Below are 24,608 nucleotides of genomic sequence, written 5' to 3'. Positions count from 1 at the left end.
ATATGAGTTACGACTTTCATCATACATTTTACAACTGTTTATGTTACAGCTCACATTGTACATGTAATAAGTGTATTTTACACCTCCCATCAACCATATTACAACTGAACATGTTACAACCATGAGTTACAGCTAGCATCCTACATGTTATAGCCCATCATACATATTAAAACTCGCATCATACATGCTTCATATATGCATGTTACAGCTAAGATCATACATGTCAAAAACTCATATCATACATGTTTCAACTATATGTGTTACAATCCATCATACATACTACAACTGGCTTCAAATATGTTTTTTTTTTAAACAAAAAAACAATTAAGACTCACATCATACATGTTACAACTGTACAAGTAACAGTTCACATTGTACATCTTACAAGTGTATGTTACATCTTCATTTGTATACATATAACATCTATACATGTAACAACCTGGATCATATATGTTACAACTGTACACGTTACAGCTTGGATCATACATGTTAAAACTTAAATGTGTAAGAACCCCTTCATACATGTTTCAACCATATGAGTTACAACACTCATCATACATGTTACAACTAAACATGTTCAACTCATCATACATATTACAACTGGCATCATATATGCTTTATCAAAACATATTACAACTCACATCATACATGTTACAACTGTACATGTTACAGCTCACATTGTACATGTAAAAAGTGTCTGTCAAAACTCGCATCATTTATTACAGCTTTACATGTTACAACCATTTGTTACAACTAGCATCCTACATGTTACAGCCCATCAAAGATATTTAAACTCACATGATACATGCTACAACTTTACATGTTACAACTTGTATCATACATGTTTCAATTGTACAAGTTACAACTTAGATCACACATGTTCAAACTCTGATCACACATGTTGCAGCCCCATGCAACATGTTTCAGTCATGTGTTGCAACTCTCATCATACATGTCACATCTATACATGTTGCAACCCATCATACAAATTAAAATGGCATTATACATGTTACAACTGCACATGTCACAACTCACTTTATACATGTTACAAGTGTGTGTTCCAACTCTCTTAACAAATAGTACAACTACACGTGTTACAACCACGTGTTACGACTAGCATCCTATACAAAACAGCTCACATAAATATTTAAACATCACACATGCTACAACTTTACTTGTTACATTTGCTTCCTACATGTTTCAACTGTACATGTTACATCTTTGATCATACATATTCAAACTCACATCATACATGTTAGAGCCCCATCATGCATGTTCCAACCATATGTGTTACAAATCTCATCATACATGTTACAACCATATTTGTTCTGACTCTCATGATACATGTTACAACTATGCATGTTACAACCTATCATATAAATTACAACTGGCATCATAGATGCTTCGTCAAAACATATTACAACTCACATCATACATGTTGCAACCACACGTTATAGCTCACATCGTACATGTTACAACTTGCATCATATGTATTACAACTATACATGTCCCATCATACAAATAAAATTCAAATCATACATGCTATATCTATACATGTTAAATCTTGCATCACACACATTACAACATGTCGTATCATACATGTTAAACTTACATCATACATGTTGCAGCTCTTATTTTGCATTCTACAACCATGTCTTTCAGCGAACATCCTACATGTTACAGCTCTCATCATTCATGCCTTATCTGTGTGTGTTACACCTCCCATCAGTCACGGTTCAGTGTTTTTAAACAGCTCTTTACTCCTCTTCCTCCCTCTGCACCTCTCCTCCTCCTCCATCACCACAACCACAAACGCTGCAGCAAGTGTTACAAACAGCTCTGCTGATGAAGGCTTGCTCACCATCATCATCCTCGGGCTTAATGGGAAGAGTGCATCTTATTACAGACATGAGTAAAGTGCTGTCCGGGACTCTCATCTCCAGTCAATCCGAGAGTCCTGCGTGTTCACTTTTTTTTTTTTCTCTCAATGTCCCATAAAAACACAGTTTTCTCAAGGCAGTCACTGGGTTAGAGAAGTGAAAATGAACTACAGAGAAAAAGAAAAACACTAATGTCACCAAAGTTTTCTTTAATCTTTGGAATAATTTCAGACTGAACTGAAACAAATCCAGATTAAATAATTAATGTCCTCTCAGAGAGTTTTCTGTTTACAGACCATTGTTTGTTAGGAGCGTAACAGAGAGTGGAAGAGTCTATAAAGAGATTTACAGTGTGTGTGTGTGTGTGTGTGTGTGTGTGTGTGTGTGTGTGTGTGTGTGTGTGTGTGTGTGTGTGTGTGTGTGTGTGTGTGTGTGTGTGTGTGTTGAAACTTGAACCTTCCTCTGCTAAACGATAAGATATGAAGTTAGATATGTAAACACGAGCCACTCTGACAGGCTTAAACAGAGGCCAGATCAGAACACACACACACACTGACACACACACACACACTGACGCACACACACACACCTCACCTACCCTCTGACAACAGGATGTGCGTTTGTTTGCAACAGTGAGACAGAGATGAAAATGTCTGTGAAGTTTTTACTCTGTGGGTTTTTTTTCGTCGGGTTTTCGCCTCCTTTTTATTTTCCCCACCTGCGCGCGCGCCTCTCACGCGCCCTCAGGTGGGCGTGTCAGCGTGGAGTGGAGTTTGGTTTCTCTTCTGTCTGTCTGTGAGTCTGAGTACTGAGGTGATCCTCCTCACATGAGCTGGGATGTCGGAGTCTCTGAACCAAACGGGGAACCGGACGGATGAGAACGGGACCCACGCGGGCTGCGGCAGCATCAACCTGGACTTCACGCACGCGGTCCTGCCACCCGTGTTCGTGACGGTGTTCGTGGTGGGGGTCCTGTCCAACGTGTGGGGTCTACGGAGCGTGCGCAGGAGCTGGAGGAACATCGGCAACATCAACATCTTCATGCTGAACCTGGGGCTCGCGGACCTGCTCTACCTGTCCACGCTGCCCTTCCTCGTGGAGTATTACAACAGAAAGAGCGAGTGGAGGTTCGGACAGACGTTCTGTAAGGTCACGCGCTTCTGCTTCAACCTCAACCTTTACGGCAGCATCGGCTTCCTCACCTGCATCAGCGTCTACCGCTACCTGGGCATCGTGCACCCGCTGCGCTCGATGGGGAAGATCCGCACCAGGCACTCTGTGGGGCTCAGCGTGCTGGTCTGGGTTTTAGTGCTGGTCCAGATCCTCCCGGACATGTTCTTTGAAAAGAATGATGAGAAACACCCGAAGTCCTGCTTTGACACCACTTCGGACCTGCAGATCCGGGACTACCTGCCCTACACCTTGGCGTGGACCGTCACGGGGTTTGCTGTGCCGCTGGTGGTCATCCTGCTGTGTTACGGTCACGTGATGCTGGTCCTGTGCCGAAAGACGTCCGTGGACCGGGATCTGAAGCTGCGCTGCCTGAAGCTGTGTGTGGTCCTGGTCCTGCTCTTCTCCGTCTGCTTCATCCCCTTCCACGTGCTGCGGAACCTGAACCTGCAGACCCGGATCCTGAAGCTGGACGGGGTCTGCCGGCCCAGCTTCAAGAACGTGTACCTGGCGCACCAGGTGAGCAGGTGCCTGGCGTGTTTGAACAGCGCCCTCAACCCGCTCATCTACATCGTGGGAAACGACGAGTTCGTGGGGAGGCTGCAGCGCCTGGGCACGCGGGCCCGGCTCTCTTTGGGGGGACTCACTGGGACCGCCAGGTACCGGAAACCTGTTGGGATGGCCATGAACCAGGTCCACACACACCTGACGAACGCATAAGACAACCACTGTGTGCGCGTGTGTGTGTGCGCGCGTGTGTGTTTCTCTGCTCCCCTGTGCGTTCAGACAAACAGGAAGTGGTGCTTTTAAGTCTAAGAGTCTTCAGATAGTAAACCACTAACTTTCTCTCTTCCTGTCTGAGTCCTGGTCTGGTTCCTGTCAGAGTGAAGGTTTACTCAGTCTGTGGTGTAAATATCAGATAAAACTGTATTTATTATCCATCACGTGGTTTATTTCTCAGGTGAGAAGAGGGTTAGTAAAACCCTCAGAGGGAGGAAAGAAGGTTTTCTCGCCTTCATTGTTTTGTTTATTGTTTGTTTAATGTGGATATTATCCTAGAAGTTTTTCTGTGTGTTATGATGAAAATAAATCAACTAAAAAGTCTGAGATAAAACCTGAACTGTGATCAAACGTCAAAGTATTATTAGTTTAAGACAGTGATTCCCAACCAGGGACGCCGAAACATTGCAGGGGGTTTGAAGAACATTTGATAATTTATTCCCAACTTGAAAGCACTGAGATCAGCCCGGCTATAAAGTGGAACAAGTGCACTATGACTAGTTTCCCCAGGGAGACAATAATCTGTGACACAGCCCTATGAAAAGTAAACCTACTGATGTGAGTCTGAATGTTTTTTGTTAAATGTTTTGTTCCTGTTTATTAAAGTTTAAAGGAGACTTATCCAACAGAGCTGCATTTTTTTGATAAATATAACAAGATATGTAAAGGCTTGTTAGATATTTTTATTTTTGTCCATTTTTGTTACTTATTTGTTTCTAAGGAAATATGTTATTTATTTTTATGTTTAAGTTGAGTTAAAAAGGAGAAAATGCCAAAGAATTAAATGTTTAAATTGAGGAAATGAAATAAAATGATTTAAATACAGTAATCAGTTGTGTTACGTTCTACTTTTAGTCACCTCATTATGGCGCCCCCTGTCTGAGCACCACCTCATGAAGTAACAGCTTATTCTGGCATTCAACAGGTAGTTGTTCCTGTGTTATGGGTGTGCTGCCTGTCCAGCAAATAAGAGCCAATCACAGGACAGATCAGAACATGGTAACAAGGAGCCTCACACAGATCAGTGTTTGTGTGTGTTGGTGTGTGTGTGTTGGTGACGGGTTGTGGCTTGTTGAAAGTTTGACTGACGAGTTCCTGAGAAACATAAAAAACAACCTGGAACAAGAAATCAGATGTAGCAGAGAGCAGGTCCATATTGAGTGGCTCACACACACACACTGCAGATCACACAGATGTGTGTTACCACGCTTACACTGCAAACCCGGATAAGTTGAGTTAACTTAAAAAATGCTAATATCTGGTTACCTTATAAAAACTAAGAAATGAAATATAAAAACTTAAATTTATTTAACTCAATATCTTAAGTAGTAACTATTATTCTGAAAAATCATTCTACTGAATGTCTTAAATCAAATAAACCTTATACTTATTTGTTGCAAATCTGAATATTAAGTAATGTTAAAAAATGTTGCATTTCACAGTAAAACATCATAAGTTGACCTGAAAGATGTGATATAAGTTCATTTTGTTATGAATTAAGTTGATGTAATAACAAAAAAATTGAAGCAGATCGGAAAGACTAAATTAAATAACATTTTAAAATACAGCTGGGTCTCATACCGACTGCGTTCCCTCCTCACTCATGGTTACAAACGCCGTCATAACAAAAATCAGCTCTAGTTTCATGACTTTGGTAACCATGAGTGAGGAGGGAAGGCAACAGATGTGAGACCCTGCTGTTCATGGAAATATTGTTCTATGCACAGGTTGTCTGAGCCCCACGGCACTGACTGGTGGTCTGTGCTCCATGGCGCAGGGTCTTGTGCCTACTGACTTTTGCAGTGTGTGCCTAATGCTTTATATGTTTATAAACGAAATGTTTGACTGGACTTTCATGCTATTTAGGCCAGTTGTGAAATCAAAGCTATGGTCTACAGTGGAAGCTTTGTACATCCTAATAACACCGTTTATAGGGCTGTAATGGTCCTATGGTCCAATCTACACGATATAAAGACCAAAAAGAACGAAAAAAATCCATTCAGTATATCTGCTGCAAAGCTGCATACTAATTGCGTGGTTCGGATTGGTATGTGAGTCCATCCAATCCTCTGTCTCCCTCGCTTCGCACCGTCATGCCCATGGTCCCACCTCGTCCTTCCCCACTACCCCTCTCACGTCAGCTAGCTGCTCAGCTACCGAAGCGTCATGGAGCCAGAGAAGACCAAAACCAGGAAGCTGTTACTGTTACCCTCCATAAGGAAGGGAAGAGAAAAGGAGGGAAGGAAAAGGCTGAAGCAAGGAAGAATTATGAGCGATACAGGTGCCAACAGAGACTGAGTATTGGAGAAATGTACGATCGGTGGAAAAAGCTGCAGAGGGATTTGGGACTGAAGACTGACGCAGAGACAGCTGAGTTTCTGTTGAACAGGTAATGACTTTGTTTCCCACAGTGGGAGATGTCAGCTGAATAACTCTGGTTAGTCTGAGCCTGTACTGGCTAATGACTGAACGCTGCTGGTCGGAACGGGTCGGCTCTGTCAATAGATGTTAGCATAAATTAGCCACACATCTTTAGCATTGTGAACTGAGCTGGTGAAGACACGCACGAAAGGGTCGCCGGCTAATTCATGGTTTTGATCGCACTGGTCTAATTGAAAAAGCTACCACTGTGTGTTACAAGGAGGATGACTGTCTGTTTGTTACATTTTCTGCTGGTCACTTCTTGCTCAGTCGAAGGGGGCGTGTTGTTAGGAGGCGAAGAAGGGCGATACGAGCTGGGGGGCGGGGAATCCTGGAACATGGAGGGGAGAGGTGAGTGAGGCTGCGTTTTTCAAATGTGTCTCATCAAAAAAACTGGGTTTCAGATCGTAGACCAGCACTTTAAGGGTAAAAAGTTATATTTATTTTTGACACAGTCAGTCCACACCATGTAGAGCAAAGACAGCTTATCCATGCTGTGATGCACAGACAAACAGTCCATGTCATGTGTCGCAAAGACAGCCTGTGCCACTGCTGCAAATCTAGAAGTACAGCAGGGTCTCATATTGACTGCGTCCCCTCCGAGGTTAAAATAGTTTTGGATTTGTCATTATAGTTTAGTTTAAGTTAGTTTTGACAATTTTTTCCATTATAGTTTAGTTTCAGTTAGTTTTGGAGCGGGCATTCTAGTTTTTATTTAGTTTTAATTTTTGCAACAAGGCTTAGTTTTAGTTTTTCATGCCTTATTAACCAGGTGCAGGATTCATAAAGGTCAGAGTAAATATTTTGTAATACTGTTTATTTTCAGTCCAACATAGTGCTCACTGCTCAGTCAATGCTGATACTGAACTGTTGGCTGCTGCCTTAAACACAAGAAAATAATATAAACTTAACATAGAAATAAAAACATAAATTATATAAAACAATATCATATGAGCTTTAATAATTAGAAACTTGGACTCTGTAACAATAAAGTCAGACTCTGATTCATTGCTCCTCTACGTTTTGTCGCAGCACAGCGCACAGCCAGTCAGTGCAGTAAACAAGCATGGTCCAGTACGACGCTGTGATGGTGCCGTACGGCGCTGACAACTGCCGAAAAATGTCATAAAATTGGTTGGGAAATGTGTCTAATTAATTTAAATCCTAAAGGCTGTTAATACTGTCAAAAACTATAACTAAGGACATTTTGTCTTTAATTTTGGTTAGTTTCAGTTAGTTTTGTGAACACAAGATACAGTTTTAGTTTACTTATCGTTTTTGTTTTCTTTTTTTGTTTTTATTAGTTTGAGTTAACTGCAATGTATTTTAAATTTTAGTTTTCCTTTTTAGTTTCGTTTTAGTTAACTATTATAACCTTGGTCCCCTCCTCACTCACGGTTACAAAACGCAGTCACAAAGCTAATGATTTTAAGCTGTTCTTACTTAAACAGTAACAAAAGTTAAATCTGCTAAAACTCAGACATTTGAGTTAATTGAACTTGCTAAAATACTTTAAGTTCCCATGTAGAGTATTTTGAACTTTGGGGTTTGCAGTGTAGGTCAGGGTGGAAACAGGAAGTCACCCCCCTGTCTGAGGAGGCGTCTGGCAGATTTACTCCAGCACATCCGAACAGATATCAGCCATCAAAGGTAATCAGAGTCTGATCCACAGGAAGGTGTGTGTGTGTGTGTGTGTGTGTGTGTGTGTGTGTGTGTGTGTGTGTGTGTGTGTGTGTGTGTGTGTGTGTGTGTGTGAGTGTTTCTTTCTCTCGCAGTCTGTGTGATGTCATTAATTCATTTTGGATTCAGAGTTTTGAAGCATAACATCAACATTAACTCATCCCGTCTCTGTCTGTTTGGGTTAGGATGAGGTAAAGAGACGTGCCTTTAGCCTCCATGCTAACAGCTACAGACGGCCCAATAATAAGCCCTAAAACTTCATTATTAACACCACTATAAATTATGGTGTGCTGATAGATAAATGATCCATTCAGACTGAAATCCTATTTTAAACCAGACTCTAAACATGTTGATTTATGCTGTAAAGATCAGCTTTTTGAATGGCTTTGTATGTGGTTTCTGCGCACAGCCTCTAGTGGACACTTTTGGATCTGCAGCTTCAACATTTTTAGGAGCAGAGGTTGCTGTTTGGTTTCTTTCTGTTGCATTAACCTTATGGCAGGCAGAGTACACTGAAATGTGTTTTTTTTCCCTTTTAAGACAAATGACTTAATAGATGTTTTTACCATGTGTATCTGTGAGGTCTGGACTGTACTTTAGAAGTCCGCTTGTGTGGAGAGGATGTGAGCAGACCTCAGACCTCAGACCAAGCCGTGTGTTTCTGGTTGTGATCTTTGAGGAAGGATGAACACGTCATGTTTCTGCTTCTTTATTTTACTATAAATCTGTTTCACATAGAAATAACAACACTCTGACCCCCCCCCCCTCTTCAAAATGTGGCCTTTGACCCTAATGCCTGCAGAGTCTTCACAACCAAGGCGTCGACCCACTGTCCGTACATCAGGTTTACAGCATCTACTCTCTTGACTGAGAGCTGGTAGCACCTGCCAGGTGCCAGGTTCTCCACGTCCAGATGTAGCTGGGTGGTGTATCTGCTGAACTTGTCTTCGCCGATGGTCGGATGAAGACTCTTTACCTGGACTTCAAACTGCTCATTGGAGTTCTGGTCCCCCGTTTCTGAGATGGACCAGAACAGGTGCACTGAGCTGGATGTTACAGAAGTTGTTGACCTGTCGATCACGACGGGAAGCTTGACCAACAGAGACATGGTGAACCAGGGAAACGGACGATATCCTACGTTGGGGATTAACTTGACCCGCATGCCCAGTGGACCCTGACTGCGAAGGACTTGGTTGTCAAAGTCTGCAGCATACTGAAGGGTTTGCTCTGCCGTCTGCTTAGCGGCAGCTGCTTCGTCTCTGCTCGACAGACCCCACCTGTGCTTTTGCATGAAGGTGGAGAGCTGGTCGTAGTTCTTAAAGAGCTGCTCGTTGAGCAGCCCCAGCATCGTGAGGAGTAGCCTGAGACGGGCTTTGGCCAGGGACAGGGCCCGAGCCAGTCTCTGTCGCTCAAACAGTGACCACAAGATCTCGTCGCTCATACCATAAGAGGGGTCCTCTGATAGAGGAAGGACTTCACGCTGGGTCACGAGGTAGAAGGAACACTGCAGCATGCAGCTTAATTTCTAACGCCCGGGCAGAGACAGGAAGTGACCAGGAGGGAGAGGAGAGAGGGATCAGCTGTTTGAACATGCTAAAGGCATTAAGTGAAATAACACATTACTAACATCCTGACGCTACCCTTCCTCATCCTGACCTTAATTGAAATAGCTAATTCCTAATTACCTGACCTCCCTCTAACAGACACACAGTAAATGACCTCAGTGTGTAGGATCTGACTTTAAATCATCTCACTCAAGCTGACTGTACCGTGAATAACCTCTTTCTAAACAGCCTTACTCTAACTGACCTCCGTGGAATCAACCTAATCTTAAATTACCCCATTGGAACAAACCATGTTCTGAATGACCTCCCTCAAACTGACCTCACTTTTTATGACCTTACTCCAACCAACCTCACTGTAACTGACCTCTTTCTGATTGACCTTGCTCTACCTGACATCACTGTAAATGACCTAGATCAAACTGATCTCTCTCGAAATGGCCTCATTTTTTTATGACCTTACTCCAACCGACCTCACTGTAACTGACCTCTTTCTAAATGAACTTACATCTTTTTCAAATGACCTCCCGCAAACTGACCTCACTTTAAATTACCTGAATTAAACTGACCTCACTGTAACTGACCTCACTTTTTATGACCTTATACAAACTGACCTCAATGAACCTGACCTCTTTCTAAATGGCCTCCCTCTAACTGACCTCACTGTAAAATGCCTGAATTACACTGACCTCCTGGTTACTGACCTCACTTTTTATGACCTTACCCCAATCAACCTCACTGTTACCGACCTCTTTCTTAATGATCTTTCTCTAACTGACCTCACTGTAAATCACCTGAATCAAACTGACCTCCCTTGAGCTGACCTCACTTTTTATGACGTTATGTCAACTGACCTTACTGTAACTGCCCTGTCTCCACATGACCTCCCTCTTACTAACCTCACTTTTATGACCTTTCTTCAACTGACCTCATTGTAACTGACCTCTTTCCAAATGACCTTACTGCAAATTGCCTCATTCAAACTGACCTCCCTGGTGCTGACCTCACTTTTCATGATGTAACGTCTACTGACCTCATAATTACTGACCTTACTCCAACCAACCTCACTGTAACCGACCTCTTTCTTAATGAGCTTCCTCTTACTGACCTCACTGTAAATTTTGAAATCAAACTGACCTTTTTGAGCTGACCTCACTTTTTATGATGTTATGTCAACTGACCTCCTGGTTACTGACCTCACTTTTCATAAAGTTACTTCAACTGACCTCCTGGTTACTGACTTCACTTTTTATGACCTTGCTCCAACAAACCTCACTGTTACCCAACTCTTTCTTAATGACCTTTTTTTAACTAACCTCACTGTAAATTTCCTGAATCAAACTGACCTTTTAGAGCTGACCTCACTTTTTATAATGTTACGTCAACTGACCTTACCATAACTGCCCTGTCTCCACAAGACCTCCCTCTTACCAACCTTTTATGACCTTTTTTCAACTGACCTCACTGTAACTGACCTCTTTCCAAATGACCTTCCTCTTACTGACCTCACTCCAACCAACCTCACTGTAACTGACACCTTTCTAAATGACCTCTCTCTTACTTACCTCACTGTAAATAACCTGAGTCAAACTGACCTCCCTTGAACTGACCTTACTTTTTCTGACCTTATTTGAACTGCCCATACTCTAACTGACCTCACATTTTATGACCTTACTCCAATCACTAAGTTTCATAAATTCAACTGACCTCGCTTTTTATGAACAAATTCCAACTGACCTAATTTTAACTGACCTCCCTCTAACTGACTTCACTGTAACTAACCTGAATCAAACTGATCTCATCGTAACTGACCCCACTTTATATAACCTTATATTAAGTGACCTCACTGTAACAGACCTCACTTTTTATGACCTTATTCCAACTGACCTCAATGAAATTGACCTCACTTCTTAAATGACCACCCTCTAACTGACCTCACTGTAAATTGCCTGAATCAAACTGACCTCCCGGTTACTGACCTCACTTTTTATGAGCATATTTTGACTGACCTCACTGTAACTGACCTCACTTTTTTATTACCTTATTCCAACTGATCTCAATGAAATTGACCTCTTTCTAAATGACCTCCCTCTAACTGACCTCACTGTCAATTGCTGAATCAAACTGACCTCCCGGTTACTGACCTCACTTTTTATGACTGTATTTAAACTGACCTCAGTGAACCTGACCTCTTTCTTAATGACCTCCCTCTAATTGACCTCAGTGTGAATTAGCACTCTGTATTTATGTACAATATGTGTGTGTTTTCTTGCCGCTGACTGTAAGACAATATGCCCTCTTGTAGGGATAATAAAGATAACCATTAACCTTTAACCTTGAACCTGGTAATTAACCTCACTTTTTTGACCTTATTCCAACTGACCTCACTGTAACTGACCTTTTTCTAAATGACCTCCATCTAACTGACCTTGCTGTAAAATCCCTGAATCAAACGGACCTCCCGCAAACTGACCTCATTTTTAAGACCTTACTCCAACCAACTTCAATTTATATGACCTTATGCCAACTGACCTCACTGTAACGGACCTCTTTCTTAATGACCTTCCTCTAACTGACCTCACTGTAAATTACCTGAAATAAACTGTCCTGCCTTAAAATGACCTCACTTTTAAGATCTTACTCTAACTTAGTGCAACTTTTCTCACCTTGTTGCACTTGTGGTGAAGCTGGGAGTTCAACAGCTCTTTAATCTTTTTGGTGAGCTCTTGAATGTCCAGGTCCTGTTGAGTCTGGACCTCCATATGTTCACTGTTTAAGCTTGAGCAGTCCATGAGTTCTGTCTTGACCCTGAAAGAGAGCTCAGTTTAGACCAGCACATGGGGATCAATGACCTTTCTGTAAACTGTTATCCACACCTTATTCACACCTTCACAGACAAATAAATAAGGACTGTGAGCTCTCAGGGAAAACTGGAGTATCTGCAGAAAGAGCGAAGGTCAGCTGAGCCTCCGAGCATAAATCACTCATCTGAGAAAGGGTCTGCCAGGTTAGTGAAGGTGTTTCAACATCACTGCAGCTGTTGGGAAAGTGCTCAGGAATGTGAATTTTGGCTGTTTGCTCTTCAGAGGAAAAATGACAATGATGGGAAAGTCAGGCTGACGTCTACACCGTTACGAGAGGGGGCTCGATGGAAATGCCATGAGTCAGGTTACATGGAAGGAGTGATCAGGGTGTGTGTGTCGAAGTGAAAGTGAAACAGTTCCTCACGCTGCATCTGTCTGTGTGTGTGTGTGCGTTTATATGTGTTTTAGCCTTTGTTTACATATTCATAAAGTTTTTAATGATAATAATCATTCAGATTAAAGGTGCTGTTGTTTTTTGTCCTTTTCCGAGTTCACGTCATTGTGTTTGTTTAAATGTTACAAATAAAGTTGAGCTGAGTTGAGATAAAAGAGCCACAGTGACAGGAAGTTGTGAAATAACAAGAAGATGGCACCTGGACAGGATCCTGTAGGTGCAGCCTGAAACTCTTTATGCCAGAAGCTATCGTGAGCGCCACAGGTCGTCAGAATTTGAATGTGAATTTATTTGTTGCAGTTAAACAGAGTTCACAACAAAGCATGAATATGATGTGCTGCACAGAGAGTTTATAGTGAGTGCTAATGTCCAACTCTTGTCCTTAGTTGGGCCTTAAATAGATAATAAATGTGCATTTACTCGCAATAAAATGGTGAAAAAAATACAGGATAACAGTAAAATAAAATAAGCATCAACCCCAAAAAAACAACAAATTCCCAGTTAAAACAGGAAACTAAAAACATGAACCTTGGATCACGTTTAAGTGATGTCATGGAGAGCGAACACCTCTGAGTTTATAGTATCTCACCTGTGAAACGTGAAGCCGTAGTGTTTCCTGCTGAGTGCTGCTGACTCCTGCTTACAGATGAACTGTTGGCCTGCCCGGTGACTGTCGTCATGGTGACAGATGACTCTGTTTCAAATCAGATGTCTGTCAGAAAGTCTGCTGGTCAAGCTCTGACCATTAACAGAGGAAATGACCCACCAATCAGCCAATCAGAGAGCAGCTAATGACTTCTGTTCCACTGCTTAACGAGTTTCACTAATTAATAAGAACCACACGCCTCCATCGCTCTGAAGTGAAGCCAAAATACTACTGACATAGATGCTGGGCTGTCTTCTTTACTGCTACAGGTGTCTTCCTAAGGGTGTCTCAGGTGTAGTTTTTAAGCAGCCCAGGTGCATTGTGGGTCAGGATGAGATACATGTCATGTCTTATCTTTAGCTCTTCATTACAAACCTGAATGATCAGAGCCAGTAAACAGTTCAATATGAGCTTCATGAATTACAAATAAATGAATAATAAATAAATGAATTAATTAATAATAATAATAATAATAATAATAATAATAATAATAATAATAATAATAATAATAATAATAATAAAAGTATATTCTATTCTATTCTATGAAAAATTTCAGTTACAGAGAATCACTCCGCCCAGACTTCAGAGCTGGTGCTGTGGCTCCCCCTGCTGGATGAACCAGGAACTGACTGTTTCCAGACTTACTGTCTTCAAACTCTGTTTTATTCCTTGTTTTTATCATCTTCAAGAGTTGTCTGTCTTTGGTTGACTTTTATCTTTAGTTTTTAGTCTTTAAGTAAAGTTTTTTTTAATTTAAAGTGTTTTTTGCACTTTTTAAACTGCCCCATACACAATTTAACTATTTTTATGTGAGAAATAAATAATAGCATATATCTTGACATGTCAATATCAGTAATTAGTGTTATTGTTATATCCTGAAAATCAGATGTTATTGTTTTTATTTTTTCCTAATAATCAGATGTTATTGTCTTATTGTGTTTTCCTGATAATCAGCCGTTCGTGTTTTTATTTCTTCCTGATAATCAGCTGTGAGTGTTTTGATTTTTTCCTAATAATCAGCTTTTAGTGTTTTTAGTTTTTCCTATTAATCAGATGTAATTGTCTTATTGTTTTTCACTCAAAATCAGCTGTTAGTGTTTTTATTTTTTTTCCCTAATAATCACCTGTTAGTGTTATATTGTTTTTTTCTGATAATCAGCTGTTAGTGTTTTTATTTTTTTCCTTATAATCAGATGTTATTGTCTTACTGATTTTCCTGATAATCAGCTGTTGGTGTTTTTATTTTTATTTAATCTCAGACATGAACCCGGATCAGGCAGATTTAGCTGATGATTAGCTTTATTTAATAATCCATGAGTTTATGATGGATCAGCTGCCTGCTGTAGCTCAGGTGTGTTTGTGACGGATGGGAGCGGGGGAAACGGGCGCAGAGATGACGTCACAGAGTGAGACGCGCTCTCAGACGCAGGGCGCGCGCGGAGTCAGAGGTGTGGGATCTGTGGGAGCTGTGATCGTGTTTACAGACTGTTTGACCCCACGGAGGGTTAGAGACCCACTCTGCATCGTTGTCGGTTCGTTTGAGGATTTAGTACCTGAGCACGGAGGTAAGGACCGACCGGAAGAAGAAGAAGAACCCGGATTATAATCTCAGCCCGCCCGGACTCCGGGACCGTCTCTGGTCCGCTATGGGAGCCGTACTGGGAGCTTTCTCACTGGCCAGTTGGGTAAGTTCTCTTTCTTTAAAACCAGGGAAATAAAGTTCATTCTTCAGGAGCAGAGAGGGGAACAGGTGACACACCTGTGAGCTCACAGACCGACCAGCCTCACCCAGACCTGCAGGTCTGAGACCCGAACTCTTCCTCTGCTCAGACCCCATCCTGAACCCAAACATCCTGGTTTAATCTCACTTTTTATCAGATTATTAATGTTACTCCAGATTATCAGCTGTGAGAGCTTCAGGTACACCCCAGAGGTGCTGAGCTGACCTTTGACCCAGGCTGCAGGTCTGTGGGTGACGTAACCAGGAGCTCATTTCAGGAAGACAGCTCTGACAATAAGATAGGGGAGAGGACACACTCCTTTATACAAACTCCTCTTTAAACAGCAGCTACCAGTTACTCTGATGGACTGATGTCTCACCTGTGGCTCAGTCTTAGCCCACCTGTCTTGTCTGAGCCATGGTTGCCATGGGAACAGTAGAGGTGTTGCAGAGGGGTTTCAGTGTGCAGGGCTGGGTGATGTAAAGGGTTAATCATAATACAGCAGGTCATCTGCTCACACGTGGTCACTGGATTAACTCTGCTTTGTTCCCGTGGCTCTCACTCTGTCTCACACACACACACACACACAAACACAAACACACACACACACAAACATACACCCGCAGGGAGGGAGTGCAGACGAACACAGGAACCTTTATTTATAACCCGTGCTGTGACACGATCAGTTTTGTAACAGGATGTGGACCAGCTCTGTTGGTCTGGAGCTGTCCCTGTTGGTCTGAAGCTGTCCCCTCTCAGGGTTTAATCAGAGCCTCTTGGGGACAGGAAGCCCCACAGACAGACCTGATCAGGCCCCTTTGGTTCAGATCTCGAACAGGGAACACAGTCCCTGCTGTTAGCGTTTAATATCCTCTGATGCTAAGCTAACAGCGTGCTGCTGATTAGCACTAATAGAGGAGCGTCCACAGAGGATTTAGATCCTGTCAGAGCCGGTCATGTGCTGTTCTGATATCTGGCACACATCGGGCCGGCCCCGCTCAGGGCTGGACTCAGCTGACCTCGTCTGGCTGAAGGAGGACTTAACGGGTTGTTTCCTTCCTGAGTCCTCGTCTCTTCACGGCTCAGAGGGAGACAGGGAGACAGTGAGGGGCAGAGAGGTCACAAGAAGCCAAGTAAGGTTTCACTGTGAGAGGGAGCTGACTTCATTCACCATCATCATCATCATAATCATCATCTTTTACAGCTTTAACCAACCAGCGAATTTCTTCACAGTCAAAGCTTCCAGGGCTAACTGTAGCAAAGAAGTTCACAGTCGCACACCTGTAAACTTAATGTTAGGTGACCATAAATACTGTCACATGTATGAACACAGAGCTGAACAGATTTATTAGAGACCCTGTCATTAAAACCAGAAAACTAGCGTCACAAAGGGCTTTAATTCAGACTCTTTCTTTTTTAAAAAGTTCTTCACAAAACAACCAGAGTGAGCAGTTTCAAACTTCTTTTATTTCCAAGTTTGAGCACTGGAGTTTCCTCAGAGGTAGAGATTGATTAAACGTCATATTTTCATATATATTAATACTCTGCTCTTTCAATTCAACTCTTTTTATTTGACTCCACTTTTTTTAAACTGTAATTAGATAACCCTGGTTTATCTAATCCATGGACTGGATATGGATTAGTATTGGAATCCATGTCCATCACAGTCCATCACATGTCATTACTTTGTACGGCTCATTTGTTGGTCACGGACACCAAACTTTTTGTGTCTTCAGTGATATTTTTACTACTTTTTCTCCTGTGTTTGTCTGGAGATCCTACATGTAACCATGGCTGCATTGTTTACATGTGAAATCAGCTGTTAGCAGCCTGTCGCATGTCAATGCTAACTGGTGCAAGGCCTGATGATTCCCACAAGGTGAGGAGAAGGAGGTGAGGACGACGTGCTGGTTCTCAGGTGTGAGCTAAGAAGTGACGACATGGACCTGTCCTTCCATCCATCGTTATTGGGAACGTAAGATCTATCTCCAATAAGATGGACGAGCTAGCTGTGCTAACCCAGCAACAGAGGGAATACCAGAGGGCAGAGTAGCATCATGCTATTCACAGACATGGCTAACAGAGCTAACAGCAGACACCAAGGCCACATGTGAAGATCTTCACCTGCTGTGAGCAGACAGGATCCAGGAGACAGAGACTGAACAGACTGCTGAAGAAGCTCAGTCCTGGACCCTGTGGAGGTGGAGGCTGGCTGACTGGACAATGATGGACAAGCTGTCACCATCTATTTTCTTATGGAGCTTTTTACACTTTCTATACACTTTCTTACTTTGGTTTTCTTGATTGCTGCTGTGACTTCAATTTCGTTGTACTTGTTACAATGACAATAAAGTTCTATTCTGTTCTATCACAGTCAATCAGAGTCTTTAATGGCCCATCGCAGTCTTTGAAGTCTATAACAGTCCATCTAAGTCCATCACTGTCTATTACGGTCTGCCACAATTAGCGATGGGTACTTTCCACATTTGAAACGATACCAATTCCCGGTACCTGTATCAGTACTCAATGGTACCAATTTTTAGTACTTTTTTGTTTTTATGTGGTACAAAAATATAAATTTGGTTAATGATAAAAGATATATTTTTCAAAGTAACATATTTATTCTTCAATATATAAACTTGGAATGTTGTGTTCATGTCCAGCATGGAAAATCACCCACTCTTCCGCTTCCTCACAGTCACAAGGATGGGTTTAAGTGCCTGAACATGGTACCTTTTGATTTTACCTGGACTTTGATGGACTCTTATTGACTGTGATGGACTGTAAGGGACTGTGATGGACCATGGTAGACCATAATAGACTGTGATTAGGGATGGGTACCTTTCACATTTGAAACGAACGATAAGGTACCGATGCTGGGTAAGTGGCAGTCAATACTGAATGGTACCAAATTTTGGTACTTTTTTGTGTTCATCTGGTAAAAAATATTTTATATTATAAAGTTTAATAATAATTAAATCTCAAATTTCTTTAATTTAACCATTTGTTTCTTCAATTAAACTTGCAATGCTGTGTTCATGTCCAGCATGGAAAATCACCTCCCCTTTCACTCCCTCACAGTCACAAGGATGGGTTTAGGAACCTAAACATGGTACCTCTTGATTTTATGTAAATTGGTACCCAGTACTTTTGACAGAATTTGGTAGGTACCTAAAAGTAACCAATTCGGTACCCATCCCTTACTGTGATGGACTGTGAAAGACTTTGATAGACTGTGATGGACTATGTAGGATTGTGGTTAGGGATGGGTACCAAATTAGGTACTTTTGAGGGTACTGACCAAATTCTGTCAAAAGTACCAGGTACCGATTCACATAAAATCAAATGTTACCATGTTTAGGTACCTAAATGCATGGAAGAGTAGGCAATTGTCCATGCTGGACATGAACACAGCATTACAAGTTGAATTAAAGAAAAAAATCGTTAGATTAAAGAAATTTAAGATTTAATTTTTACAAAATTTTATCAAATTGATATTTTTTTACCACATGAACACAAAAAGTACCTGAATGCCGTTAGTTACAGATACCAATTGCCAGGTGCCAGGCATCTGTACCGTATCATTTCGAATGTGAAAGGTACCCATCCCTAATCCCAGTCTATTATGGTCTACCATGGTCCATCACAGTCTGTGAGGGGTTACAACAGTCTGGTTTCAGGCTCATACCTTCTGGTGTATTCTGTGTCTCTAGGTGCCGTGTCTGTGCAGCGGCGCCACCTGTCTGCTGTGCAGCTGCTGCCCCAGCAGCAGGAACTCCACTGTGACCAGAGTCATCTACGCCTCCATCCTGCTGCTGGGGACCATCGTGGCGTGCATCATGCTGTCACCAGGCGTGGACCGCCAGCTGAAGAGGGTACGAGACGACCTCACACAGAGGGCGTGTTTTATACACCAGTCTGTAAAAGCCAGCTAAAGTTCCTGGGACTTTTAGGTCCTGGTTCCTGTGCTGAGTTCCTCAGGTGTAACTCGTGGTCACCTGTAGATTCCAGGTTTCTGCGAGGATGGCGCCGGCTCCAACATCCCCGGCCTGCAGGTTGACGTGGACTGTGAGATGTTTGTGGGTTATAAGGCCGTGTACCGGGTCTGCTTTGGGATGGCTCTGTGGTTCCTGGGGTTCTCTGTTCTCATGATCAACACCAAGAACAGCAGAGACCCCCGAGCTGCCATACACAACGGGTGAGGGACTACAACACACACACAGCAACACACAAAAACACACACAATCACAAAGGTCACAGGTGTGTCAGACATTATCATGTCGACCGTTGATCCGTACGGCGTGACTTTAGAGATGTTGATGTTTAACTGACCCAGAATCAGCTCTGAACCCAGCAGGTAAGACTCTTCCTCTCACCTGTTCACCTGTTTATTCAGGGAGTGATGTCACAGAGTGCTCCTCCTCCAGGTGACATGGAACACCCGGTTCTAACAAACGACTTAACTTTCATCGGCGTTAAAACACTTTAGGGTTAATTACAGATGATACCACGACTCATAACCTGGTTTCAATGATTAAAAAAAAAACAATTGCAATGTGTTTCAGACTGAATTCAGTCTTTCGACCAATCACCTCCAAACGAAACAAAAATTAATTGCAAACAACTCATTTAAATCAAACATTAACACGAAATAGACTGAAATACGAAAAAAGAACTTCCTCCCTCGTCGTTCACCAGCCTTTACCTCTTGAAAGTTTCCTTGCCTCGGCCTCACTTCATTGTTCGTGTGTCTGAGGTCCCATAAATCCCAGAAAGTAAAAAAAATGATGCTTACGGAAGCTAACGTACCACTGTCTTAGTACCACTTGTCTCACCTGTCTCTGCTGGTGTGTTTTCAGGTTCTGGTTCTTTAAGTTTGTGGCCCTGGTTGGGATCACAGCAGGAGCCTTTTACATCCCAGACACTCCCTTCACCTACAGTAAGTCACACACACACACACAGACACTCACACACTCGCCCAGGTAAGGACCATGTGGTGTCTCCCCTCAGCCTGGTTCATCGTGGGCTGCGGCGGGGCCTTCTGCTTCGTCCTGATCCAGCTGGTGCTGCTGGTGGACTTCGCTCACTCCTGGAACGAGTCGTGGGTGGACAACATGGAGAGGAGCAGCTCCAGAGGCTGGTACGCAGGTCGGTGACACTCCAAGAAAAAGACCATATACCTCTGAAGGTTTCCATCTCTGAAGGGTTTGTTCATCAGGTACTTCCTGTTTCAGCTCTGCTCGCCGTCACCATCCTGAACTACATCCTGTCGTTTGTGGCCGTCGTTCTCTTCTTCGTCTTCTACACGAAGCCTGACGGATGCTTCATCAACAAGTTCTTCATCAGCTTCAACACGCTGTTCTGCATCGTGGCCTCGGTGGTCTCTGTGCTGCACAAAGTCCAGGTAACACCCAGGAGTCCAGCAGGCCCCGTCCCAGGTAGAGGTGTGGTCCAGATACTTAACAGTCAGCTGTGTGTGTGTGTGTGTGTGTGTGTGTGTGTGTGTGTGTGTGTGTGTGTGTGTGTGTGTGTGTGTCTGCAGGAGTCTCAGCCCCGCTCAGGTCTGCTACAGTCCTCCATCATCACCCTGTATACCATGTATCTCACCTGGTCAGCTATGACCAACGAGCCAGGTGAGGATGACACCTGTACTCCATCGTACACACATGTACTCACACACACACACAACCCACCCCACACACAATCACCTGGTCACATGACTCTGCCTTCTGGACTTTGTTTTCTGGTCACATGACTTTGTTCCCAGATCACATGACTTTGTTTCCTGGTCACATGACTTGTACTCTGGTCACATGACTCATAATTTGGTCACGTGACTTTGTTTTCTGGTCACATGACTTTGTTCCCTGGTCACATGACTTGTATTTTGGTCACGTGATTTTATTTTCTTGTCACATGACTTTCCTCTTCCCTCACAGACCGAGAGTGCAACCCCAACCTGCTGAGTATAATCCACCAGATGGCGGTTCCCACGCCATCGCCGCTGGAGATAGAGAACCAGACGGCGGTGGTGATCATCGGCACAGAGGAACCCGTTCTCAGCGTGCCCTACCTGCAGTGGTGGGACACGCAGAGCATCGTGGGGCTGGCTATCTTTGTTCTCTGCATCATCTACTCCAGGTGTGATTAGTGATGTCTGAACCAATCAGAACGCTGCAGGGACTCCACGTGGTGCTAATGTGTGTGTATTATGTGTGTGTGTGTGTGTCTTAGCATCCGCTCATCCAGCACCAGCCAGGTGAACAAGCTGACCATGGCGTCCAAAGACTCGTCCATCCTGGCGGAGGGCGGCAGCAGCACGGACCTGTCAGAAGACGCGGCGGGGCCACGGCGGGTGGAGGACAACGAGCAGGACATGGTTCAATACTCGTACTCCTTCTTCCACTTCATGCTGTTCCTCGCCTCGCTCTACATCATGATGACGCTCACCAACTGGTACAGGTCAGAGACACACACCTGGTCCACACACACTCCTACAACACACACCTGGCCCACACACACTCCTACAACACACACCTGGCCCACACACACCTGATTCATTGAGGCTGATGCCTAACGGGCCTAAGGTTTTTGTGGTAACCAGCTGTGTTTTGTTCAGCGTTGTGGTTTAAATCGGCTCAGACTCACATGGGGCAGTGTGTGCCCGGCCTCAGGTTCAGGATTCAGATTAGTCCTGATGAGGTGTTCCCTAAATCTGGATCAGAAACAGGGAGCAGACTGTGGCAGAGCTGGAACAAGTTTTTAATGTGATGATTGGAGGATGTGACAAGGTGTACAAGTACAGGTAAAGATGTTAGGGGACAGGTAAAGGACAGGTAGAGGAAAGTTAGAGGAAAGGTAGGGGATGTTAAAGGAACAGCTAGAGGATGTAAGTGGACAGGTAAGGAATGATAGAGGGACAGGTAGAGGATGTTAAAGGAACAGGTAAAGGATAAAAAAGAAACAGGTAAAGTATGTTTAAAGAACATGTAGAGAATGTTAAAGGAACAGAATCAGAATACTTAACTTTAAAGGAAATGGTAGAGGATGCCAGTGGACAGGTATATGATCTTAAAGGGACAGGTAAAGGATGTTAAAAAGAACAGGTAGAGGTTGTAACAGGGACAGGTAGAGGATGTTAAAGTGACAGGTAGATGATTTAAAGAAGCAGGTAGAGGATGTTGAAGGAACAGGTTGAGGATGCAAAAGGGACAGGTGGAGGATGTTAAGGGAAAGGTAGAGGATGTTGGTTGAACAGGTGGGGATGCAAAAGGAACAGGTAGCAGATGCAAAAGGGACAGGTATAGGATGTTAGTGGACAGGTAGAGGATGTGAAAAGGAACAGGTATAGGATGTTTAAGGAATAGGTAGGGGATGTATAAGGAACAGTTGGAGGAGTTAAAAGGAACAGGGATAGGATGTTAAAGGAACAGGTAGAGCATGTAAGTTGTCAGGTAGAGGATGTTAAAGGGACAAGTATACAATGGTTGAGGAACAGGTAGATGATGTTAAAGGGAAAGGTAGAGGATGTTAATGCAACAGGTAGAGGTTGTAAGCCAACAGGTAGGGGACAGATTGAGGACAGGTGTAGGATGTTAAAGGAACAGGAAGAGGATGTTAAAGGAAGAGGTAGAGGATGCAACAAGGACAGGTGTAGGATGTTTAAGGAACAGGTAGAGGATGTCAAAGACACAGGTAGAGGATGTTAAAGGAAGAGGTAGAGGCTGTTAGCGGAAAAGTAAAGGTTAGTTAAAGAACAGGTCGCTGATGTAAATGGACGGGTTAAGGACCGGTAGAGGATATCAAAGTAAAAATACTAGTTTGTAGCTGCTCCTCTCTCTCCTCTTTTTCTAGTCTCTGAAGCTGTCCAGGTGAGTCTGACAGGTAGAAACAGTCACCTGGGGTCAGACTGTGTTCAGACCTCTTACTTAAAGATTAGTGGTGTGGTTTTTTTGTTGTTGTTATTTTTGACAATTTTCCCATGTGTTGTGTGGATAGTAATGGGTCAGTTTGTCAGCAGTTATTTGTGCTATGGGGCCATCTAGTGGTGGAGGGCAGGAACAGCTTATTTTGACGAGTCTGGGACTGAAGAACACATCCTGTGAGCTGTAGGCTCTGTTAGCTGCACTGTAGAAAGGGAAAGCTCAGCATGTTTATGTCTTAGTTTCAGTGTAAACAGTCATAGTAGACTCAATCTAAACCCAGTTTCTCACTTTGAGAACTTAAAGACCAGTCTGAGGCCTGAACTGCTCTGTGCCCCTGCAGCCCTGACGCTGACTACACCATCAGCAGTAAGTGGCCTGCAGTCTGGGTGAAGATCACCTCCAGCTGGGTCTGTCTGATCCTGTACGTCTGGACTTTGCTGGCCCCCATGATCCTGACCAACAGAGACTTCAGCTGACCGAGATCTGGCCCTCAGGCCCCTGGTCTCTGGTCCCCAGCCCCTTTCTGCTGCCAGGATGCCTTCATGCTCACCTGAGCTCTTCTTTAATCCTGAGTGAGTGTGTGTGTGTGTATCAGCATGTGTGTGTGAGTGTGTGCCAAAAAGGCTGTGAAGCTCTGACAGAATATTTCTTCTGTTCCTGGATGTTCCTCTTTCTTTAAACCAGGGGGGTATTCCACAAAGCTAGTTTAGCTCAAAGCTTTTTTTTCTGGTTTATTGGGTTAGCCTCGCTAACTTTAGTGAGAGTTTGGTTCCACAAACGAGGCTTAGGGCTAGCGTGGCTTGGTAACCATGGTAAATTAGCCAATGCAACAAGCCTGGTCCCGGTCAGGCTTACCTTAGCTTGGCCTAGCTAGCGTGTCAGAGAAGGTCTGACGAGCTTCTGAAAGACGCCTTGTGAACTGCATGTGTCACATTAAATTAATCTATAACTCTAATGAATGATGTGAATGTTCGGAAACATAAACTGACCTTCTGGTAACTTTTCTGACACCTCCTGCCTAAAACCCAAAAAGTCTGAAGGATTGTGAGCTCGCCTTAGGACAACTGCGTTATCGTTTGACAGGTGTACCGCCCCAGTCACATCAGACTGGAATGACTGTGAGTCAAGACATGTCAGATACTAGACTGTCTGTCCCTGATCCAGGACTGTCTATCCCACCAGTGGTAGCTATTTAAAATTATCTGATTTTCTTTCTTCTGTCACCCTCAAAGTACAGTAAACATGTAACAGGATAAAGGCACAAATTGTCTTTGATATAAAAGGTGACAACAGGTACAATTTTCCATATAAATACCTTCCGTTTACGAGCGCTCCATTCTGATCATGATGATAATGTAAAGGTGATTCCACATGGTGAGATAACTTTGTGTCTTCCCCTTATTTAAATACAGAGCACTGCATCATTATCATCTCTAATAAAAAATGACATCTCATTCATACATGTTTTTTTCTACTGTTTCAGTCAGTGTTTGATGAAACATCACCACATGATTTGACACATAAGCATGATATTCTTGAACCAGCAGCGTCTCTGGCTTTATTAA

General features: G+C 43.1%; 3 protein-coding genes across 3 annotated transcripts; 2 read left to right on the top strand and 1 right to left on the bottom strand.

Annotated features, from left to right (window-relative positions):
• Positions 1-2,543: 2,543 nt before the first annotated feature.
• Positions 2,544-4,478, top strand: LOC141794414 (P2Y purinoceptor 1-like). The gene has a single exon (XM_074674975.1). It carries the CDS (start codon positions 2,718-2,720, stop codon positions 3,768-3,770), a length of 1,053 nt encoding a protein of 350 aa, XP_074531076.1. The 5' UTR covers positions 2,544-2,717; the 3' UTR covers positions 3,771-4,478.
• A 4,222-nt stretch (positions 4,479-8,700) lies between these two features.
• LOC141789594 (fibronectin type III domain-containing protein 11-like) lies at positions 8,701-12,255 on the bottom strand. The gene is made up of 2 exons (XM_074669094.1): positions 12,160-12,255; positions 8,701-9,411 (listed from the first exon to the last, which is right to left on the bottom strand). Exons 1-2 carry the CDS (start codon positions 12,253-12,255, stop codon positions 8,701-8,703), a joined length of 807 nt encoding a protein of 268 aa, XP_074525195.1.
• A 2,585-nt stretch (positions 12,256-14,840) lies between these two features.
• On the top strand, positions 14,841-23,725 carry serinc3 (serine incorporator 3). Its single transcript, XM_074673961.1, has 10 exons — positions 14,841-15,082; positions 18,832-18,993; positions 19,123-19,316; positions 19,978-20,057; positions 20,129-20,266; positions 20,353-20,522; positions 20,661-20,751; positions 21,058-21,259; positions 21,353-21,580; positions 23,384-23,725. The coding sequence occupies exons 1-10, from the start codon at positions 15,044-15,046 to the stop codon at positions 23,517-23,519; spliced, it is 1,440 nt and encodes a 479-aa protein (XP_074530062.1). The 5' UTR covers positions 14,841-15,043; the 3' UTR covers positions 23,520-23,725.
• The last annotated feature ends 883 nt before the right edge of the window (positions 23,726-24,608 follow it).

Source organism: Halichoeres trimaculatus, unplaced genomic scaffold, assembly GCF_033239565.1.
Source record: "Halichoeres trimaculatus isolate MK-OKI-2021-1 unplaced genomic scaffold, fHalTri1.1 fHalTri1_scaffold_1, whole genome shotgun sequence".
NCBI classification, from domain to species: Eukaryota; Metazoa; Chordata; class Actinopteri; order Labriformes; family Labridae; genus Halichoeres; species Halichoeres trimaculatus.
Note: the sequence above shows the minus strand (reverse complement) of the source record. Positions and strands in the feature narration are given on the sequence as shown.